Here is a 13,848-nt window from a genome sequence, read left to right on the forward strand (position 1 = left end):
AATCCACTGTCCATCCCACTGCCACATGCAATTGTAACAACATAATAAATGATATTCTCTTCACTTCTGCTAATGTTATGGCTGATTAGTGTACACAGATATACATGTACGTGCACCACTTACTAAATCATCAAAAATATCCTTCTGATGTACATGGATGGTAATAAGGGTCTCATATTTTGTTCGGTCAACTGCATTCAAGTCTTTCGTAGTCATGTCAATAAGAGTGTTCAGGAGTTCCAAGAAAAACTGATTAGTCCTGGCCATGATCTTCTTATCATACCGAGCATTAGTCAAGGCATCTTCTGAATCCCTAGTCCATATCATTTGGATACCTAGTAAACCAACCTAACCAGAAGAAATCAAAACATTTTTAACAAAGATCTTCAGCTTTCTCAGCCAACCATGGATAGATAATATTAAATCAAACTAGGTAAGAAAATGTAAAGTATTTCAATAATAGATTCATTATATTTCAGCAAATCTCCAATTAATTCCTAACACATGCTTGATGTTCACATTTAACATAATTAAGTGGATGCTAATTAATACCTGGGCTGGGAAAGAATCCAGAAAGTCAGTTAGGTGAAATCCAGAATCCTGAATGACAAGAGCAGCTTGACGAATGACAAGATGTAAAGATTTCTGGGATTCCTTCAGCAGTGCATTGAGCCACACCTCTACATTCCCCTCTGCAGTCACTGTCCGGTCAAGCTCCAATGTCTCTCCTTCTCTTGATGAAATGGCAAGTATCCTGTCATAAATCTTGTAACAAAAGATAAAAAAAATGGTCAATGTAACATAATGTATGTATCATGTTTGAATACTTTGTCAAGTTCAAGTTCCTGTTTTAATAACTTGTTTACCTTGTCATTAAAAATCACATTTTTTATGTTGTCAAAGATGTTCAGGAGATGGGCCTGAATTGTGTGAGAATCAGAAGCTTGTCCAAGAATCTCCAGCAGAGCAGGATCCGAAACAAAGAAGAAACGTGGAAAAAGTAGACGTTTTTTCTCAAGATATCTGCAATAATTCAGAACGATGTTTATGACAAGTGAAGTGAATGCCATTGAATAAAACAATGAATGGTAGGATATATTAGACAATAATAATCAATAAAACAAAGTCATGGGGACCGTAACCAATACGGTCCAAACAGCACAGGACAGTTTCTGTTGCACAAATGACAAAACACTGATCATGTGCAGTCATGTGTCAGAGAAATGTTGTGTCCTGCCATTCATAAATAGCCATGTGTCTGTGTGTCAGAGTGACTTTGGTGGCACAAGAGCAGCCTACACAATATTGGGTATGTTGATTTTAAGGCTTGGGTTGAGGTGGTTCATTTAAATGAATGAAACTTACCCTGTAAGAGACTTCTGACAAATGTCAAGCTGTTCAAGCAGATGTGGTAACAGCTGTCCCATAGTCTCGTCTCCCACACAACATTGCACCACATTGGGCATCTCATGTGCACGAGTCATAATTTTTACCCATGACTTGTCAATGTTGGAGAAACGTTTTGCTTCCTGCAGTGTGGAATACATTAAAGTCATGTATAAATAGTGTGTACACTAGCAGTCAAATGTTTGGACACACCTACTCTGTGATTGTTGTGGAAATTGAGGCAAATTTGAATAATCCAAAAAAAATTACATATTTAGTATTTTTGTAGCAGGAGTTGTCTTTTTTTACCTTCATGACTACTTTGGCCTGATACATAATCAAAAGTTGCTTCAAGCGAGGCTTGTTAACAGTGAAGGATGAAAAAGTGAACTTTGCAATTTTTTGGTTTATTGGATAACCTCTCATGTGTTATTTCATAGTTCTATGTCTTTAGTTTTCTTAAATAATGAAAAATAAATAAACAAATAAATAAATGTGTTTGCAAACTTTAGACTGGTAGTGTATTTCATTACTTTGATCCTTTCATCACATATCTGGAATCTCAAAAAAATAAACAGCAACAAGTACAAATTATCACAGCTATTCCAACTTTTAATTCACATTTTGCTATGTACAAGCCATTAACACTTTAGTGAATGGATTTTGATAGATGAGTTCAAAATAATTTTACCTTTGGAAGCTGTTTGGCAATGTCTCCTCCAACAAAGACTGCCTCTAGGTAAATCCAGAGGTTCTGAACAGTCATCCAACCCTCTATGATATCAGTGGTATTGGACAGGTTTTGAACCCATTTCTGAATCTGTGCTTTGAACGGCGTATTGTATCTGAACACAAATTTTTCAGCTTAAGGAGTCATTTTTGTCTACTGAGAAAATTCCAAGTTAGATTTCATTTGTAGTTTAAATGTTACCTGTTGCTCATAAGAGAACCCAATATCATCAAGCTATCCTCCATGCTAGTTATGATTTCTGAGGTACTGTCCCCACGTAAAAGGAGTTCCCCTCGGGTTTTAAAACTGGCAAATGTGAAGGTCTTGTTGTCCCACTCTGCGATTACTTGCTTCAGTTTTTGTTCTATGTCTCGTTCTTTCACTGCACTGATGCAAATGTCCTGTACAACAAAATAGAAGATAGCATCACAGAATCTGCATCATCTGCATCATCTGCCTTCTAAATTGTAATATCATAGAAAGCAATATTTAGGAAAAGAATCAACAAACCAAGAAATAAAGGAAAAAATAAATAACCAAAAGAGATGCAAATTTTCTCTGCACTGTGAACAGTTTTAAATGTATACCTCAATTTCTTCCTTGAATTTGAGAAGTGGTGCCTCCATTATATTGCGAAGCTTAAAGTTGTCTGTTTCTACTTCAAAGGCGTGTCCTGTGACTTCAGTGATTCTCTTCCAGTGTCGGGTCATCATAGCTTTGTTGGTCATTAGTTCCAAAAGAGGGCAACACTCATCAAATTCATCAATGGTTTTCTTCAAGTCCAAAAAGGCCTGCCACTCTTTTAGTGCTCGAGGGAGCTTCCGACAACTGAAAAATATTTTTTTTTATTTTCATATATTACTGAAGAAAAACACTCTGACTTATTAATAAATCTTAACAAGCAGATGGCAAGGTCAGGATATATGCGCATGGGGTAAATTCGTGGGATTGTCCAAATAAGGTGGTAAAGTACACAAGGTTAGTAAGCGTGGTTTCAACCTGTGACTTTGTGGTCTTTTGGTTCATGAGTGAGGGTGTCACCCCTTAGGCTACGACCACCCTAATTCACCTTAATCCAAACACGTGTGCCACAAGGTTGAATACACCAAGGATTCTGTAATGTTTGGAAATGTTTTGGAGGATGGCACCTACCGAGTCTGAAAGTCAGATAGTTCGTTGTTGATTTTTTCAATATGAATATCAGCCCACATAATGTCGTAGTAGCTGTTAACTGTGTCAATAACATTGTTGTACAAGCCATAAAGTTTCTGAAGCAGGGACAGTTGCTTCCTAATCTCCAGAAGTTGGGGGTGTTGGGTAACAGGAAGGCCAAACAGTTCCTCTCCACTTGTGTATGTGATGTATTTGCGGTAAAGGTTTTCAAAACGATTCTGTGAAATATTAAGTACATGATAAGTAGTTCACACTTTCCAAGACTGTCATGAAACCAGATTTTCAACTTGCTAATATTTAAGGTGGAAGTGATGATTGTCTAATTGAAATGCTCCTTCTCTTAACTCAACTGTGACATCTATCTAAGCTGTTCCTGCTGACTGAACTGAAGGAAACTGAAGGACTGAAGGAAATACATTGCACCTGGAACATCATGAGCCTCTCACTTGCATCTTGTGGGGCCAACCCAGCAACCATAGGGCCATTCTGGGGATTGCATGATATATTTAATCAAAAACAGACATGTTGGAAATACCATTTTCAAAAAATGAATCTGCAACCAGCCTACAATAAACTAAATTTAGATTATCATTACATTACCTTTTCATAGTCAAAATAAAAATGCTCACAGTCCTGCAAAAAGTTCTGCACGTTAGTGAGGAGTCCCCCTCTGAAGTTCTGCTGCAGGGATACAATGTCATTCTGCACTTCAGCACTTCGTGCCAGTAACTTATCCCAGGTGTACCGCAAAGTGTCCACCTTCTCTGATTCTTCTTTGGACACCGGTAGATCAAATTTGCTCAGCATAGCATATGATTCCTGGAATGACCAAATGGTACAACATTATGCACATTGAATTATTTAAAAAAAAACTTATTTCATGGTGTTGTGTTTCTGTGCCTGGTCCATCCACCCTTTCAGCATGGCAATTCATTTGATCTTTAAAATTATTGCATCTGGATTAACATGTGGATTTGAAAGCAATTGGTATTGGAAGAGCAATTTACCTCAATCGGTCCTACTTGGAAATCAATGCCAATCTGTTTCTCACGAATTTCTTTCAGTGATGCCATTACAACGCGTATGTCATCCAGATCCTTAATCTGCTGGTTGAGCTTTTTACCTGCTTCTTCAATAAAAGTGAAAATATACTCCATTTCAGTTCTATACTTCATGTTGCAGTGGTGTCCATATACTGCCACCCATCCCCTGGTCTCTGCACTAAGTGACATTTTCAAGTCAGCTAGAAAAAAATTAAAGAAATTAAAATACAGAAGTTGCTGAAATATTTCTTGGTAATGAAAGTTTGTAACTAATACCAGTAAAGAGAGCAAGTGGTCCAACAGGGATAAATTCAGGCTCGGCACTGCTCTGCAGCTCCATGTCTCTGTAGTAGAGGATCTGTGATTCAAATTCTGAAAGCAGTGGACTATCCTCTATAAATCTCTGAATGGCCTCCCTTCTGTCCACCCTCCATATGTGGTGGTATTGGTTAAAGCCCTCCAATGAATTCATGACCTCCTGATCAAAGCAACAGCACCTTGTCAGCATTATTCTGACATATAATGTCAACATTATTATTATGGCTTATATGGCATAACAGGGTACAACCGTTCTTAGTTACTTTTGGTGTAAATTGTCTAAATTCATGTTATGAAAGCCTCATGAGAGTTTAGACAGTTTAGACATCCAATAAGTAGGTGATTTGTTATAAAAATTGCACTTACTAGTGTCTGATTCATTTGCTTTACCTTTTTTGTTGAAATTATTGAGGTACTAAGCACTGACATCAGCTTGACTATTTCCTTGTTCTCTGAAATGCTTTTGTAGTAGTTTCTAGCCTTGATAGGAATGGCCTGAGTCACTGAAGCAGAGATGTCTGATGCACTGCAGTCTAGAAGAGAAAGACTTTCATTCATTAATGGCTCATCTCTTGTTATATAATTGTAAACCTTTCTCTAAAAGATTAGAAACTGAATTCCTGAATGAAGACACACATTTTGTCACCCTCCCCCAAAAGCCCCATTCAATGAAGTAAATGTTTATACCAGTGATGCTGAGGTCTGTGGCAGTCCCATCATCTGAGATGCTTTCATGGCTATTCTGTCTCTTTCCCACAATGCGTTTCTCACTCATATTCTTCTGTGAACATTAATGTTACATCTTGAACATTTACATAGATGTCATATATACATAACTCTTTTTTTTGTGGTCTTCTCTTTGTTCTTTTAAAATAAATTAAACATGCTAAACCTTACCTTAATTGTTCTATCTTTGCCCCATTGTCCAACACCTTTGCTAACACTGACCACATATTCTACTGCACAGTTGAGAGCCTGTTGCACCTCTTCCAGTGTTGGAACCATTATTATTCTGGGTATTTCCAGTGATACATTAACTCCAAAAATGGGCTGATGGCCAATGCTTTTCTGTCGTCCTAGAGAGTTGTTACCTGCTGAAACCCCTAAAGTTATTCATTTTTGCAGAGCAATGCAGATATACTTTGACAGTAGAATTCAGCTAAGTACAAATTCTGATGTCCACAATAATGCAGCAGAAATAGACACACAGAAGCATAAAAAAAATCAGCTGACCAAGGAACTGCATGGTAGATGAGGCATGGATTCTTTTGCGCATCATCTCCAAGGTGTTGCGTGTAAGCCGCAGCAAGGCATCTAAATTGCGATGGTTAAGGTGGGAAAGCAGTTCTTGAGCTTCTTCCTCAATCATTGCCATCAGGTCTCTCTTTCTTCTTTTCTTGATCATTGGTGAAGAAGGTCCCACGCTTGGTGCCATGGTGGTCTGTGATACAAAACGACCATCTAGCCTATCATCTTCTTTTCCTGGATTCAACAAATATTGGTATATCTGTCAAATTACGTCTAAATGAAACCTCTTTTATTAGATGCTGTATGGTGATTTATTACACCGTTCCACATGTTCAGTTCAGACAACATATCCTTACTTTGCTCATCGTACTCGTTTTTGCTTTGATGTTTGCTTGTGAAAGGAAACTTCTCTCCCTCCTTATTTTGATTGAATTCCAGCAACATGCCAATGAGTTCATTTGCAGCTTCCTCAACTAGTGTGCTTTTTGTATTTAAGATCTGGGCACCTTTGATGCAAAGTTCCTGTCCAAAACAGATTAATTTGCGTAGTGTTGGTGAAAAACAAACATCTAAGAAGCCATAACTTTGATCATTGATCTTAAGTGTTTTAGTGTTATGAAACAGAATGTTTTAATATTTATGTAATATTTATTTTTTTAACCTTTCTGCCGCACTGTCAAATTTATATAAACTGCATTCTTATTTAGCCTTTTGCACATGGGATTGTTGTAAATATTGAATTGTGAGAAGAGCTTCATTAGATTGCTATCACCTTAGTGGTCTGGACAAACTCCTCACAAGTGAATGGCTCATTCTCAGGTAGCACACATAAAGTTATACTGCTCATTTCCTGAAGCACAGCATCAATTCTGAATTCCACTAGATCATTTACTCTGTCCATCAGTAGCTCCAGATCACCTATATTTTAAGTTGGAAGAAAGGAAATTGAACAGTTTATTGGTGATAAACAGTGTAACACAATTTAACACAAACAAAAATAGCAATAACCTTGAACTTTTTAATACTCATACAATGAGTTCTTACCAAGTGCACTCATTATGCTGCTGACATAATTGTCAGTATTTAGTGATGTCCAGTTAAGGGAAGTCAGTCCTGGCAGAATAACCTCATCAACTTTGGCTACATGAAGCATAGCCAGCTGTTCACAGGCACTCTGGATTTTTGCTCTAACCCTGGAGTTCTCTGCAAGGACAAACTGAGAAAGGTAGAAAAGCCATCAAAGAAATAAGTAACTAATATTGCCCTTATCTGGACACTTAGACACTGGTATATCCAAACTCTTCTAAGTCAAAATAAAAATAACTCTTCAGACTTGGCATGTCTCATGTCTTAAAATATTTCTGCGGCAAGCAATGCAAAGCGATGGACCTGTAATTCAGTTTGGCAGCACATGAAATCAAACCATTGAAAGTGAGGCAAGAAAATATTCTTCCTGAGATTTGTAGAATAATAGAAAAAGGTTTGAGAATCACTTCTTTAAAGCAATTAACTTGAAATGGTGCATACAATGGTTTTTAACTTCTGACCTGAAGTTTGTTGGATGTTTTTTTGAGCATGTCACACTTCCGCTGTAGTATGGCAGCAAAGGGCGGAATCTCAAGACCCATCCTAGTCATACACTCTATTTCTTGAATCTGAGTTAAAATCTGGGGGTCAAAATTGACATAAAGCTTTCCTGTGTCCGGACACTTCACCAGCAAAGAGGCCTGCAGGCCAATTTTGACCACTTCAATCTGAGAAACAAGATGTTCAAGTTCAGATGAAATCCTCCAACACAGTCTTTCATTTAATTTTATTCTTATTATTCAGTTCATAATTTATGTCAATGATTTCAGGTCTTAATATGAAAGTGAAAGTGTAGTGATTGTCATTGTGATACACGGCACAGCACACGGTGACACAACAAAATGTGTTCTCTGCTTTTAACCATCACCCTTCGTGAGCAGTGGGCAGCCATGACAGGCGCCCGGGGAGCAGTGTGTGGGGACGGTGCTTTGCTCAGTGGCACCTCAGTGGCACCTTGGCGAATCGGGATTCAAACCGGTAACCTTCTGATTACGGGGCCGCTTCCTTAACCGCTAGGCCACCACTGGTATATTACAATAATATAATTGTAACAAGACAATAATATTGTAGTTGCATGGCCCTATAGGTCTGTTCAGTATATTTTGGGTTCTTGTCAAAGCTTTATCTCCTGTTGTTTTTCTGATTTGGATCAGAATTTTTTTATTAAGGTTTCATATAAAACTTGTTGGATGATAGACCAAATGGAGCAGGGTTTTGCACTCAAGCAAATAATGTGTATAAAAGTTATGTCTAAATTGGTGAGGAACTAATTGTTACGTATCACATTGCATTTTTTTAAATGTGTGTTTGTGATTTGTTCATTCTGTTAAAATACTAAAATCACAAGACCTGTACTTTTGAACGTATGCCTACCTGTGCCATCCAGGCTCGGTGATAACCTATCTCAAACTTCAGCAATACTTTAGCCATCCGGTTATAGTTGCGGATAATGCGCTTGGCGTCTGGAGTGTCCAGCACACCAGGACACTGCTGAAATAGTTTCATAGGTCCCTCAATTCTATAGAAGAGCTGGCGAACCCAAATAATTTTTCCAGCAATGGGTGGCAAATTGCGGCCAATGGGAGGGTTGTTTTTTTGCTTAGAATAAATCCGTGACACCATGTCTATATCCCAGCCGTAATTCTGCAGGATTTTCTGATACTTCTCATTAATGCCTAAATCTGTGATATCAAGTCTGAAAAATGCACACATAACAATTAATAAATAACTACCCGTCATGCCAAACACTGTTTTCAATAGAAACATTTTTTAACCTGACATTTACATTTACATTGGCAATGAGTTGCTAGATATATGTCTGGTTTTGATTAAGACCAATGAAAAATATCACATTGTAAAATCCTAATATAAAGATGTGTAGCCATTTCATTCTGCAGATGTGTTTAATTATGTTTAGTCAATATATTGAATAAATGGAATAAACATATTATTTAACACACATTTGTTCACTACACTATATTTAGTTTAGTTTAGTTTATTTTTAATGTATATTAGTTACATTTTACCTCTCAAATTTCTTTAAGGCATTCAAGGCTCTTTCGGAGTTTTGTATTTTGTCAGTTGTGTTGTCCATAAAACTCTTCAGCTGATTCTATAATCAGAAGGATAAAGAAAAGTATAATGAAAATCATTCAAAATGACTTTAAAAATAAGTTTTTAAGGTACTAAAGATTGTACTAAAACAACATTTTTATGACTGTGACACTTACGTGTAACTCATTAGCATGTTTGCAAAATTCATCATAGTCCAGATCAAATTCAGTCCTCTTTTGATCCAAGAAATTGTACTCTTTATTTTTCATAGCTGAGACAATGGCCTATAAATGACACATATATATTAAGATTCTTAAACAAATATGAAGGTCCCTAGTTAATCGACATTATGCATGACCGCAATGCACTAATCTCACTGTCATAGTCATGGGACCAGCATCTGCGTGAATTAAACAGCTCAAAACTGGTAAAACAACTAAAACTGTAACCATTTTACAGATGATTAAACATACCCTTATTTAATATTAATATTTAAAGTGTTACCACTGTACCGTATATAGCACAATCCAACTAATTAAACAGCGGATCTTAATTAATGATTTGTTATAAACTCAAAAGATCAAAATGGAGATCAGGCACCTGATAACAATTTAATTAAACTATTTACCTCCACTACATTTCAACAGTCTGTTCAGTGTTAAGAGAACATACAACAGAGAATGGTTTCCAACAGAGATTTAGTAAAACATTTTCCTGAATGAATGCAGTTTACTACCTGAAATTGTGTTGTAACTGTTTCCAGTCCCTCAATATTTGAGTCTTGAAGGACTGAATAAGTGTTGATGATGGAGAACAAACTCAGGATTTTATTCAGGCGACGCTGGAACATGTCGAACTTGCCAAAAATGTACATCTCACTGAAATCAAACTGCCTTCCTGAAGGATTCTTTTCAAGATTCTTCTTGGTTTTATGGAAATATTTCTGATACTCCTATTGAAATTCAACACACAAACAAAGCAAATACTGTATATCATAAAATTAAACTTCATATAGTCCATGGTTCCTCAATTTATGTAATTTGTGAACTTTTTTACTTTTTTACAACAGATATTACCTGATTCAAATTTATGGCCGCTTTAATTCTTTCAGAAACAGTATCCTGGGGCTGATCCCATATAGTCTTTGTGCCATTGTTAGTTATGTAAGCCTTACATGCGGTTATCATTTGGTTTGTAACCTATAAGGATGAGGAGACAATTATTATTGTTATTATTAATTAAGAATTCATAATTGAGAATGTTTAATACAATTATTTTACAAACCTTTACAAACAGTGATGTTATCTTCTCTGAGGTATTGTAATAACGGGAGATGCTGTGAATCATTTGGATGACATTGATGAGCCGAGGGATGCTTTCCACCATAGAGACCTACATTCAATATTAATATGTTATGAGCAGGGTATGCACTTTGGAACAACAAACAAATAGTGATGACATAGTGATGTGTTATTCTTTGTGATAATAAATTGACATGGAAAAGCATATGGAATATAGAAATAAAATCTGTATTTTTATTCAATATATCAATAAATAAAATATGAATTAAGTCATACTTTATACATCTGCAAGTCATTTGTAAGTTATATAAAAATATTGTTCTCACAGGGTCACAATTGTAAAGAGATTCACAGAACTTCTCCAGGGTGTAAAGGTATTTCACATTGTCCTTGGCCTCATTTGCTGAATCAGTAATCCTGTTGTCCAATTCTCTCCAGGCCTAAAATGTGTAAAAGTTAACATATTTTCTAACCATAAGACATTCTGTTTGCAATGCAATCTACGAAATAACTAGAACTAAGTATGATATGGCTTCTGATCAGAAGGTTTCCTGAAGAATCATTGATCTGACAATCAGTACAATTAAAATAATGACCTTTAGGAGTCTGGATTTTGCAAGTATTAGGACACCCAGCACAGCTTTAACATCTGGACTCTTAAGTTGGTCCAGCAGATAGTTAAAGCAGAACATCCTTTTCTTCCAGTGATCTAGTTCTGCACGTGGGCCAAGATCATCAGCTTCTTTCCTTAGCTGGTCACCCTTAGCCAAGACCTGAAAACCATACAAGCACTTAGCAGCATCAGAAAGTGATGTTACATTTCAAAATTATGTCTAAATGTATGCTATGCACATTCAACACATTCGTGCAATTACCAAATGTAAAGAATGTACAGCTTTGTCATGTCAAAGTGTTGGAAAACAAGTAGATGCTGTCGGTTGCTGTCAGTGCTCTATTCTGTTGGTTGATTAAAACAAAACTGTATACCTCCTCTATTTGCTTAATCCAGACTTTCATGCATTCTTCAATCTTCTCCAAATCTTCTGTGCTGTTTGCCACAGCCATGTAGTCAGAAGGCCCTTTTAGAGATTTTAGGTCTAAGGCATCAAATTGCTTTAGATTCACCTACAAACAAAACATTTATTGCATGTTTATATTTATATTATGTTGCTGATTTTTGAGCACGTCACTGTAGTTACAGACGACCGTCATTCCCACACAAATATGCATGGATGGTGCAACTTACAATCATTTACCATACAGACAAATCCTTCTGAAATCAAGGTTAAGTGTCTTCCTCAAGGACACAATAGTAGCAAGTGAGCTGCTCATTTAGGCTATAATCTTACCTCTAAATTGAATTATACAGTAAACTATAGTTTATACAAAGAATCAAATTTATGTTAATATATTTTAGACCTCTGTGGTATCTGAAGCTCTGACCCAGTCATCCATTTATCAGAGCCCCCCCTTGGACAAATGGCTTTTAAATGAGATGATCAGTGTTATTCACTTTACCAATGACTGGATTTTACACTGTGCCAGATCAGTTTAAATATGCTAATGCATGGAATGTAAATTATTACATTGAGCTTCTACCGGGTATTTACCTTCTCGTGTAGACTCTCCTGAGCACTAACCAGCACCGACAAAAAGCCCTCCAGTGAGCCGATGAAGTCTTGCTTGACTACTTGAGCCTGGGGATTGTCAAACTCTACCCAGCCATGAGTGACATTCTTCAGCGTACGAATTAAATTCTGCGAAAGTTGCTGTTCTACACTTTTCAGCAGCCCCACCGCAGCAGTGTCCAACATATTGAAGTTCACGTCCTAAAAAAGACCACATGCATTCCTTTTCAGTTTAGCCTGCAACTAAAGTATATTTTAGCATATTGGTCCCCCATGTCTGTTTTCTATCTGGTTTTGTTTTTGTCGTACGTCATACTTGTTTCCAGTCTCTGACTATGTGAAGCCAACAACACACAACAGAACTAGAGGCGCTCACCCGGTGAACAGTCTCCGAAGTTACGGCCTTGGAAGTGTTTGCTCGTGTAAAAAACACACACACGCCTGTCAAAGGCACATCCATGCCGTCCGAAACAAATACTTTTGCCTTGTTTCCACAGTTATGAGACAATTCTTCATCTGTCGAGGAAAACATGTTCATTTAGGATTTTAATCATTATATTGACCACCGTTATACGGTCAGGTTCATGGTGATAAACATATTACTATTACAGAAACCTTGATGAAAATGTAAAAGCCCAACTCCTCACCATAAATTAACATCTGCTAAAAAAAAAAAGTGGTTACTGCTATTTCACAGATCCACAATTTAGATGTCATGTGTATCTCATCTTAATTTACCTGTGCAAAATGTTTCTTACCTTAATGATAAAAATTTGGCACAAATACAGGTTTTCACAAAGTTTTCTGCTTCCGTTTTCATTATGGCAATTTGCATATACTCCATGTTATGAAGAGCGAACAGATTAATTGCAAAGTCCCTCTTTGCCAAGAAACATTTCTATGGCATTTCAGCCCTGCCACAAAAGGAGCTGCTGAAATCATTTCAGGGATCCCCTCTTTAACACAAGTGAGAGTGCTGACAAGCACAAGACTGCATGTACAGTGAGGCGAAGACTTTTGGAGGATGGCCTGGTGTCAAGAAGAGCAGCAAAGAAGCCACTTCTCTCCAAGAATAACATCAAGGACAGACTGATATACTACAAAACGTCCAGGGATTGGACTGCTGAGAACTGGGGTAAAGTCGTTTTCTCTGTTTAAGCCCCTGGCATTTGTAAAAATGATTGTCCAGAGAAGAAAAGGTGACCATCAGTCCTGTCTTGTGCCAACAGTAAAGCACCCTGAGACCATTTAGCTCGGGGAACAAAACAATGGGGCTGTGGTGGCCTAGCGGTTAAGGAAGCGGTCTCCTCAAGAGAGACCACAAAAAAAAAAAAAATCCCCAAATTCTGACAAACTCCAAGCAATGATGATAAAGGAATAGGTTGCCATCAGTCAGCATTTGGCCCAGACGTTGATTGACAGCATATCAGGGCGAACACTGCAAATATTGACTATTTGCATAAACTTGATGTAATTATCAATAGAAGCCTTTGAAATTTATAAAATGCTTGTAATTATACTTCAATATACCACAGAAACAACTAACAAAAACTGACAACTGATCTAAAAACATTGAAGCAGCAAACTGAAAACCAGTATTTGTGTCATTCTCAAAACTTTTGGCCACAACTGTATTCATTAAAATTTGTTAAATGCATTTTACCTTTTGCATCATTATTGAAATAAAAAATGCCATTGATCCAAAAGCAGTCACATCATTTCAGGAACATACACCACATTATCATTTCAAGTAGCTGTATACCTGAACCCGTTTTAGTGGATTCCACCTCCTGATAATAGAACATAATATGTGAAAGTCCCTCTGCGGCAAAGAACTGTTCCATTTGGTCAATCTGAGAGAGAAAGGACACATGGACGTT

General features: G+C 37.0%; 1 protein-coding gene across 3 annotated transcripts in view; it reads right to left on the bottom strand.

The window, feature by feature from the left end:
- Window positions 1–13,848, bottom strand: part of dnah5 (dynein, axonemal, heavy chain 5) — a 32,385-nt gene that overhangs the window by 17,983 nt on the left and 554 nt on the right. Inside the window, exons 3-34 of one of the 3 annotated variants that reach the window (XM_028980009.1) lie at window positions 13,731–13,821; window positions 12,345–12,484; window positions 11,951–12,169; window positions 11,328–11,465; window positions 10,937–11,113; window positions 10,667–10,780; window positions 10,324–10,431; window positions 10,116–10,238; window positions 9,776–9,991; window positions 9,216–9,323; window positions 9,012–9,097; window positions 8,359–8,680; window positions 7,446–7,652; window positions 6,943–7,114; window positions 6,671–6,816; window positions 6,255–6,420; window positions 5,884–6,132; window positions 5,548–5,741; window positions 5,338–5,431; window positions 5,041–5,183; window positions 4,609–4,810; window positions 4,297–4,532; window positions 3,890–4,108; window positions 3,713–3,775; window positions 3,269–3,507; window positions 2,704–2,944; window positions 2,318–2,517; window positions 2,078–2,231; window positions 1,366–1,529; window positions 867–1,023; window positions 553–765; window positions 124–348 (exon numbers count right to left, since the gene is read on the bottom strand). In XM_028980009.1, the coding sequence (XP_028835842.1) occupies window positions 124–348; window positions 553–765; window positions 867–1,023; window positions 1,366–1,529; window positions 2,078–2,231; window positions 2,318–2,517; window positions 2,704–2,944; window positions 3,269–3,507; window positions 3,713–3,775; window positions 3,890–4,108; window positions 4,297–4,532; window positions 4,609–4,810; window positions 5,041–5,183; window positions 5,338–5,431; window positions 5,548–5,741; window positions 5,884–6,132; window positions 6,255–6,420; window positions 6,671–6,816; window positions 6,943–7,114; window positions 7,446–7,652; window positions 8,359–8,680; window positions 9,012–9,097; window positions 9,216–9,323; window positions 9,776–9,991; window positions 10,116–10,238; window positions 10,324–10,431; window positions 10,667–10,780; window positions 10,937–11,113; window positions 11,328–11,465; window positions 11,951–12,169; window positions 12,345–12,484; window positions 13,731–13,821 (5,526 nt within the window). Of the gene's footprint in view, window positions 1–123; window positions 349–552; window positions 766–866; window positions 1,024–1,365; window positions 1,530–2,077; window positions 2,232–2,317; window positions 2,518–2,703; window positions 2,945–3,268; window positions 3,508–3,712; window positions 3,776–3,889; window positions 4,109–4,296; window positions 4,533–4,608; window positions 4,811–5,040; window positions 5,184–5,337; window positions 5,432–5,547; window positions 5,745–5,883; window positions 6,133–6,254; window positions 6,421–6,670; window positions 6,817–6,942; window positions 7,115–7,445; window positions 7,653–8,358; window positions 8,681–9,011; window positions 9,098–9,215; window positions 9,324–9,775; window positions 9,992–10,115; window positions 10,239–10,323; window positions 10,432–10,666; window positions 10,781–10,936; window positions 11,114–11,327; window positions 11,466–11,950; window positions 12,170–12,344; window positions 12,485–13,730; window positions 13,822–13,848 lie in introns of all 3 variants that reach the window. The other 2 variants (XM_028980008.1, XM_028980010.1) reach the window with 2 other exon arrangements.

The sequence above is a fragment of the Denticeps clupeoides genome, chromosome 5 (genome assembly GCF_900700375.1).
Source record: "Denticeps clupeoides chromosome 5, fDenClu1.1, whole genome shotgun sequence".
Lineage (NCBI taxonomy): Eukaryota > Metazoa > Chordata > Actinopteri > Clupeiformes > Denticipitidae > Denticeps > Denticeps clupeoides.